This window comes from Populus alba, chromosome 11 (genome assembly GCF_005239225.2).
Source record: "Populus alba chromosome 11, ASM523922v2, whole genome shotgun sequence".
In the NCBI taxonomy this organism is placed as follows: domain Eukaryota; kingdom Viridiplantae; phylum Streptophyta; class Magnoliopsida; order Malpighiales; family Salicaceae; genus Populus; species Populus alba.
In genome coordinates this window covers 4047670-4056334 of record NC_133294.1, presented here as the reverse complement: position 1 = coordinate 4056334, position 8665 = coordinate 4047670, and the positions used below count along the sequence as shown (strand labels likewise).

The following is an 8665-nucleotide window of genomic DNA, read 5'->3' as shown; positions in this document are numbered from 1 at the left end:
AAAAAGTAGGGATATGATAAGTTGAAGTGTGGAATCGGTGGCCCTAGTAGTTGGGATTTTGTGTTGTTGTAAATGGAGTAGAGGTGAATCAAGAGTTTTGAATGATAGGGTTTTGAAGGGAATTATTTATTTGGAGCTTGCATTTGTTAGGGGGAAGGAGAGAAAGGGTTTGGTGTGTGGTCAACCTAATTTTTTTTGTTTTGTTTGCTTTCTAGAATGGGAAGATGAAGGGATTCAATTGACCATAACTATTTGCTTGTAACTACACTTGTAGTTCACATAAATTTATTTGATCAACAACTATACCTCATCTTGTTCTTGTATAGATTCTTGATATCGACTGCTGTTTTAATCTCTAATGAACTTGTTAAGGTGTGATTAACGAATGATTACGTAGACATGCAGTCAAGGGTTTGTTCCCACCTCACCATGGCGTAACAGAGCAATGAAAATGATGAAAACAATAGACAGAGGAAGGTTCCCTGCAGAATGGTTCAAGTCAAGTCGGGAGTAATGGACACTCCTCAAGTCTTGGATTGCGTTGCCAGTTTCCCATCATAGAACATGCAAAGCAGGTTCAATTTCAAACCCTATGGTGACTTGGAAACAAAAACTCAGCCATTGATTACGGTTTTGAGATAAAAAATATATATAAATATAGGAATAATGAAGACATTTCCTTTCTATTTTGAAAAGAAAAGGCTCGTTTCAAAATTATCTAAGAGAGGATAAATTAAGTACTTTCCCTGCATGCCTTAGTTTCAGTTAATTAATAATTAATTCCTGGCGAATCCTGACATGGACACCATGTCGAATCAAGAAAAGAAATCTGATAAAGATTGTAGAGAGTTTAGGCTAACCTGCAAGTCTGACTGCAATCAATTCATCTGCACATTCTCAATCCAGGAGGATTGCAATTAATAAATATTTGTATTGAGAATGAGTTCCTTTATCAATTTAATGGCATAAGTTTATTCAGATCTTACATTGAATAATGCAGATAGCGATACAGCTGATACATTCAATGTCTCAATGTACATGCATGAAAGCCCTTTACAGGCATCTGCAAAAATTCCAGTATAAGCACCCATACCATTGAATAATGAATGTTGACGTTGCCTGAAATGTTTCTGCTGCTCCTGCCCTATCTAGATTCAGGGACCTTAAAGACGAACTTAATTTAGCCTCAAAGTTTCTTGTTGTAGACATCTTCTATCCATTGAAAAATTTGGATGCCTATAGTAAACTTGCCTCTGCATTCCATTTGTAGTGCATATGTGAAAAGTTCACTGGTAACAACTTCAACTCATTGCTGATCTTCCCGTTTAAAATGAGCCCCCTCGCCCTGAATATGTGGATGAGGCCGGGGGACTACCGGACTCCTGCCTTGATGTTTTGAGGACCCAAAATAACATTTAAAATTTTCCCAGGAACGTAGATTCTTTTCTTGATAGATTTTCCATCCAGGAACTTGGAGAGTTTCGCATCCTGTGAAACTAATCTGAAAGCATCCTCCTCTGAGCATCCTTCTTCAATCTGTATGGTACCCCTCATCTTGCCATTGATCTGAACTGGAAGAACTATGGTAGACTCCTTCAGGTAATCAGGATTTGCCTGCAATCAGAACAAAATCAAAACGATGAATTTTCATCTTAGTAGAGGGCTATGGTAAATCATTTTAAGAAAGAAATTTTTACCTTAGGAAAGGGCTCATATGCCAACGAATTCAAATGCCCAAGGCGAAACCAAAGCTCCTCAGCCATGTGAGGTGCATAAGGTGATAGCAACAAGACAAATTCCTCGATAATTGATCTTGGAAGTTTATCCCACTTGTACATTACAACGCAAATAAAAGCTAATTAAATTCATGGGAAAATAGTGATAAAAGTAAAGGAATGAAGCAGGAACAGAAAGTGAGCAGCCTTCAAGTCCTCAAATAACACCGAGCAAGAAATGTCACAGAACTAATGGAAGTTTAGTTAGGAAAGTTCTATTGGAAAACCTTGTATGCAGCATTAATGAACTCCATCATTGCAGAAATTCCAGTGTTGAACCTTGTCCGTTCAATTTCCTCCGTTACCTGGAACCAACATCAATTCATGTTCATTATAGAGTGGCATATGGAAGATACAGAGGAAAACAAAAAAAGGCAATTGTAAAGAAAGAATGAGAAAATGCTTAAAATGAGAGATGACCTTTGCTATGCATTTATGCAGGGAGCGTAACTGTTCAAAAGATGGCTCCCCATCGATTGCCACTGTTCCATCTCTGAAAGTTCCATCAGGTAAAGGTGAGCCAACAATTAGCCTCCAAGTTCGTCCCAAAAATCGATAGACGCCTTCAATCCCACTAGTACTCCAAGTTTTTGAGTCTCTAAAAGCACAGTGCATTTTAGAAAATACCATCAGAATTATCTCTATTGTGCTCATCCCTAATAATCCAAAGAAGAGAGTATTGCATACCTAAATGGACCCATGAACATTTCATACAACCTAAGAGAATCTGCTCCATACTCAGAGACAACATCATCTGGATTCACAACATTTCCCCTACTTTTACTCATTTTATGTGCACGAGCTATCAATCGGATACTAGGATCACCTTTCAGTACAAATGAATCCCCGGATTTTATAACCTATGTAAAGAGGTGCAATTTATTCAGAAAAAGAGGTGAGATTCCAAAAGTAATAGCCTACATTCTCCAAGAGCTAAACATGTCAATATGGCCTTTTTTCTAACTTAGTAGAAGGAGAGTCAAAGAGATATTAACAAGAACAGTAATATATTGACACATTCATGACAAACCTTTTCATCGGGAATGATTTCCTGATTAATTTCACCTGACAAATCAGCAGAGTCTGCAGATACATAGTTTCCATCTGGGTTTTTGAAGGCCGTGTATTGGACCTGTTATTCACACCATCAGAATAATGTGATAGAATATCACCTACCTATGCATAAGTAACTATACTTACTCCCCCAAGGATGATTCCCTGGTTAATGACGCACTTGAAGGGTTCTTTGGTTGACACAACACCAATGTCATAAAGAACCTGAAACACCCAATTTCAATAATAAGTATTTTCTTCCTTCTCATGCCTTCTATCATAAATATAGGGTCAATTGCAATCTCAAGCGTCTCCTTCAGCAGTAAAAAAAAATAGTTAAGATGTTTCTTATTCATGACAAACAAAAATAATAACAGTGAGGACAGATACTGCCAGTACAATGAAAAATGAAGTGGGGACTTAAGTATGTGCTATGGCTTTTGAGTTACACAAAACTAACTAAGCTGCACCTATATATTAAAACTGTAAACACCAAAGGTTTGGCTCAAAAACCTTGTGCCAGAATCTTGAATAAAGTAAATGGAGAACAGCATGTTCAGCACCACCAACATAGACATCAACTGGACTCCAGTACCTGAAGGTGAAGAGAAACAAAATCATACAAGATCAATGCAATGATGAATGTTCATTTAAAAAATGAAAACATATTTATTTCCATAAAGTAAAGGTCAGCTTACTTTTCTTTTGTCTTGTCTACTAATTCTTTGGAGTTTTTTGGGTCCATATATCTCAGATAGTACCTGAAAAAATTATAAAAGTATAGAGCTTCAAATCTCAAAGAACAGTTGCGGCAACCTTTCGAAAGGTAAAAGACCAAGCATTTGGCCAAGCAGAAAAATGTTAGGAAATAAATAACAACACTTCTGTTTAACCAGACTCCACATTTATACCAACAATATCAAATTCCGCATGGACTATGGTTGCTGTTGCCAGCAAATAATTCCTATGAACAGTTGCAAGGTGTATGCAGAGGGAAACAAAAAATAGCCAGAATTAAATAAATCAACTGCAAGTTATTGGCATATTTTTTCTGCTAGCCAATTAAATGTGCTTTGTTTCTGTGTTCTATGTCAAATAGTCAAAGAAGAATGCATTTTTTGAGCTGTATGTCAAACAGGCAAATTTGAATTTCTATGTTCTTTTAAAACTTTTCCATTGTCGCTTTTTGCATGACTCCCATGTTCACAATTTCAGTCCATAATCTTTCGTTTTAACATGTTTACCACTTTCTCTCCCCTCTAACAAAAAGTGAACAAAGAAAAACCAACTTAAGGCAGCCACAAATGCATTACCAGCAAGAACCAGCCCATTGGGGCATGGTACTTGTTTCTCTCATGGCAGGTTTTCCAGATGAAGGATCAGTGGTTTTAACCTGAAATAAGGCCATAAGAAACATCATCATAGAACTTGATGAAGAAAAGGGAACAAACATCGCTCAAATAACATAGAGAAGGAAAAGGAAAGGGAGAAAACAATTACATCTACTGAGGCAAGTAAACAACGCACAGCTAGAATAGTAATTTATGAACTTCCAGGGGTTTAACATACAATTAGCAGCTAAAAGACATGTTCCAAAAGTTGGAAACTTTATGGACTGCATTCACATGTTATAATAAAAGCTGTAAAGCAAGAAAATGCTGAACCTTTGCCCAAGAGAAACATGGCAAGAAGGAAACAGCATACCCAAGAAACAGCTTTCGCAAGGGGTGGCTCTCCTGTCCCCGTGGGGGTAAAATCATCTAATTCAGGGAGTGTAAGGGGAAGGTCAGTTTCAAGAATTGGAGTGGTCTCATCAGTATCCTGCAAGAAAACAACTGGGATAGGCTCCCCCCAATAACGCTGTCGAGCAAAAAGCCAATCCCTCAACTTGTAGTTCACCTGAAGAAGTACAAATTTGAGCTACATTTATAACACCATAGTACCATGCATGCAAAGCTAGTAATAGTCCAACCCCAATATTACCCCTTCACTGAAAGTTTTAGACTAATGATGTGTGGTATTGGGTTAAAATGGAGGTGATTGTTATAAGAGTACTTATTAAGGGAGAAACGATTGGGTTTTTTAACGTGTTTGGTATTTAAGTATAGCAGGTAAATTATTAGAGAAATGAGAAACATGATCAAAATACTGTTAGTGGGGGGAGAGAGAGTGAACTAAAGATTATTTGATTGTGTGATTTTTGTTTAATTAATTGCTATTTACCCTCAATAATCACCCCTGCACCCTTAACAAACACACCCTAACAGAGAAAAATACCTTTTTCTTCCCATTTCCAGTTGTATCAGCCCATTCAATGACTTTAGATGCTGCTACTTTGCTATGCAAGCCATTGATGTCAAGCCCTGATGTTGAACTTGATGAATTGAGAATGGATCCTTCTCCTTCATAAGCCTTTCCTGAATCACTAAAATCATCATCATCTGGTTTCACAACCCAACGAATGGGAATGTCATATTTAGTAGCAAATTCATAGTCACGAGTGTCATGAGCAGGCACCGCCATAATAGCTCCAGTCCCGTAACTGCATAAAAAACAACAGAATACATTGCATTCACATTAAATGAACTCCACGATTGCACTTCATATCCTAGACAATATACACAGAAGAAAGTTGGAACCTAGGAATGCATGCCTTAGTCCAGGCAAGTCATAAAAGAAAAATGACATCAAACACACCTCCCCAAAACATAATCTGCAACCCATATTGGAATTGCTTCCCCATTTGCTGGATTTTGTGCATAGCAGCCACTGAAAACCCCAGTTTTCTCCTTCTGAAGCTCAGTCCTCTCAAGGTCACTTTTTCGTGAAGCTAGATCTTTGTACTCTTCCACCTGTTATCAAGATATGTTGACTTTATATCACCTATGGCTAGCAAACACATGGGAAAAAATATGGCAAGAAAGCAATGAACATACACTTTCTCTCTGTGAAGGAGACATCAATGATGGAAGCAATGAATGTTCTGGTGCCAAAACTAAATATCTGAATGCAAACCAGTAAGCAAATCAGATTAGTTCCCAGAGAAAAATGGTCCTGAATTTATTAGACAGACAATGATAGATACAAAGGGGAAGAATAATACGTTGCTCCAAAGACAGTGTCAGGCCTGGTAGTATAAACAGTAATCTTTATGTCTCTTTCCTTTCCATCACCATCGAGAACACAAAATTCCAGCTCAGCCCCTTCAGACCTACCTATCCAGTTCCTCTGCATTTCTTTTACACTTTCAGGCCAATCAAGGTCATCTAAGTCTTCAAGAAGGCGATCAGCATATGCAGTAATCTTAAGCATCCATTGCCTCATTGGCTGCTTGGTAATAAACAATGACACTGTAAAATTATAAAACCATTCAACAGAAGAAAAATAAGAAAAGTAATGAGAAATAAACAAATGACTTCAAGAAGTAACATGGTGCCATACCTTTCTTATAACTGGGTGACCCCCACGCTCGCTTACTCCATCAACCACCTCCTCATTTGCCAAAACAGTGCCAAGAGCAGGGCACCAATTGACTGGTACCTCAGCCTGAATGTATAATTATCAGACCATCAGATCCAGTTTTAATCAGGAAACGACAGTATATGATGGTGGCAAGAGATAATCCTGGACCTGATATGCCAACCCTCTCTTCAATAGCTGAAGAAAGATCCACTGGGTCCATTTATAATATTGTGGTTCTGTAGTAGAGATTTCACGATCCCAGTCATAAGAGAATCCCAGTGATTTAAGCTGCAAAGAAACTCAAATATCAATTTATTGCCAAAGAATCATGCTGCTAGCTAAAATTAACGAGGGAAATGTGCTATAGAGTAGACAGTTTGCTTAAGTAGTGCTTGAAATGTGATGGTAAGCCCCATGCCTCATAAAGCTGTCTAGAAACATTTTAATTCAATCCAAGTGAGCTCCCCATGTGAGATAGTTTTGCAGTGTGCCATGGTTGGCATCAGCAGCATTCTTTAAATGAGAAGATAAATATAACCCTTCACCATATTGAAGCTCACATTTGATAATAATTATGTCAAAATGCTGTTAGCCTGCATTGCCACCATAAAGTAAACATAATGATTCCATTTCTTATTAGTTTCAGCATGTATGTAGTGGACAATCTTAATCAATATGACCAGTATTGGGTATGCCTATTGGAATCTGTCTGGATCACAATCCTGGCTCCAATTAATAGGAAGCTGTAATACAAAGAACTAAAAGGACAAGTACAAGATTGATAACCATTCTGTGACATGTCATGTTTAAGCCCTAAAACAAATACTAGCTTAGCAGTTCAAAAGAAATAGTTAGGGCATTACATGACCTGGGAACGGAAGCGGTTAATGTTCCTCAATGTTGTGATTTTCGGATGAGTTCCTGTCTGTTAGACACACGAAACATCTCATCAGCAAATCCAAATACTAAGACCATAACTACTGACAATATCTTAAACTGTTCCGCATAACTGCAAAGCATTACCTCAATTGCATATTGCTCAGCAGGCAAACCAAATGCATCCCATCCCATTGGGTGCAAAACATTGTAACCTTGCATTCGTTTGAGTCTAGCAAGAATATCTGTAGCAGTATATCCCAATGGATGACCAACATGTAACCCAGCGCCACTGCGAACCACTCATCAACAAATAAACAAAAAACCCCACCGTTCACAACAATCCAACTCACCCCAAAATCACATTAACAAATTAACATCAATCACTACCACAACTAAAGCAGATTTTTAAACTCATTTCACAACTGAATCTCCAAAATTCGAATTCAGTCATCAATAATTTTCATTCTAACATTTGGATTGAGTTTCATAAACAAAATTACCAACACCCCAGTGGCCAAAATTTAATCTTTAAATGAACAAACTGCAAAGCATGCAAATTAATGAAAAGGATCTTCTTAATTTAACTTCCAAACAGCTAAAGCCAAAAGTATTTACAAAGAGAGAGTGTCACCTCGGATAAGGAAACATGTCAAGCACATAGAATTTAGGCTTAGAGGTATCAACTTCATCTGGGGTTCTAAAAGTTTGATTCTTTTCCCAGTAACTCTGCCATTTAGGCTCAATTTCATGGAAAGGATAAGCTCTCTTCACCACTTGCTGCTGCTTCTCCTTCTGCTCTTCAACTTCACTAACTGAGCATCTGATTCTACCCTTTTGCACCCTAAAAAGGCCACCTTTGAAGCTGTTGTCACCCGCTGTAGTGGAAAAATAACAACTTTTCTTGGTGCGCTTCAAAGATTGAGGTTTTTGAGTGAAAAGATGAAACCTTTGCCGATAAAAAGGAGATAATGGAAGGAACTGGGGCGGTTGAATACAAGTGTTTACATTCATCTTGACTGAGTGAAGAAGAGAAGCAGAGGAATTGTTCGGTTGGATAATGTTTGGCGCTTAATATTCACTTCTTCTTCTTGTCATTTGGTGTTGGGCTGGCCATGATATGGACTTGTGGAGTCTAAATTGAGTTGGGTACTTGGCCTATTTTATGTTGTCATTTTAGATTATTGGCCGGCATTTCGTTGCGAATGAAACTGCTTTTTTTACAGCGTAAGAAATAATATTCAAGTACTGTTAGTATATTTTATAGAATGAAAAAAAATTCATGACTTGATATTAAAAAAAAAATTGAAAAAAATAACGATGGTCAACGATTGTCAATCTTCAATAATCAAAATAAACAAAGAAGAAATCATAAAAACAAATCCAATGAAAAAAAATCTTAGAAAAAAAGGCATCAGCTAACCTAGGTGGAGTCATTAAAACTTGCGAGAGAATCATGTGAACAAACAAAATAATGTAATAAAAAGCAAAACAAGAAA

The 8665-nt window shown here is 37.4% G+C and overlaps 1 protein-coding gene across 2 annotated transcripts; it reads right to left on the bottom strand.

Annotated features, from left to right (window-relative positions):
- Positions 1-667: 667 nt before the first annotated feature.
- LOC118061354 (leucine--tRNA ligase, chloroplastic/mitochondrial) lies at positions 668-8258 on the bottom strand. 2 transcript variants are annotated; one of them, XR_012171262.1, is made up of 21 exons: positions 7801-8258; positions 7314-7458; positions 7159-7215; positions 6459-6578; positions 6270-6374; positions 5932-6155; positions 5765-5831; positions 5526-5680; positions 5106-5370; positions 4533-4727; positions 4142-4221; positions 3527-3589; positions 3342-3423; positions 2976-3053; positions 2806-2907; positions 2463-2635; positions 2196-2373; positions 2003-2080; positions 1698-1829; positions 987-1614; positions 668-887 (listed from the first exon to the last, which is right to left on the bottom strand). XR_012171262.1 is itself a non-coding variant. In XM_035074784.2 (20 exons), exons 1-20 carry the CDS (start codon positions 8178-8180, stop codon positions 1372-1374), a joined length of 2922 nt encoding a protein of 973 aa, XP_034930675.1. In that variant the 5' UTR covers positions 8181-8258; the 3' UTR covers positions 912-1371. The 2 variants fall into 2 exon arrangements, 1 of the variants encoding a protein (XP_034930675.1); XM_035074784.2 differs by lacking the exon at positions 668-887 and having other exon boundaries at positions 912-1614.
- Positions 8259-8665: the final 407 nt, after the last annotated feature.

What these genes read in the sequence shown, in the direction of transcription:
- LOC118061354 (XM_035074784.2), bottom strand. Translation starts at nt 8,180, where the DNA reads ATGAATGTAAACACTTGTATTCAACCGCCCCAGTTCCTTCCATTATCT. An exon ending in CTGAGCAATATGCAATTGAG is followed by an intron (nt 7,216 to 7,313) that starts GTAATGCTTTGC and finishes TGTGTCTAACAG; the next exon opens with ACAGGAACTCATCCGAAAAT. An exon ending in TTGCGAAAGCTGTTTCTTGG is followed by an intron (nt 4,222 to 4,532) that starts GTATGCTGTTTC and finishes GCCTTATTTCAG; the next exon opens with GTTAAAACCACTGATCCTTC.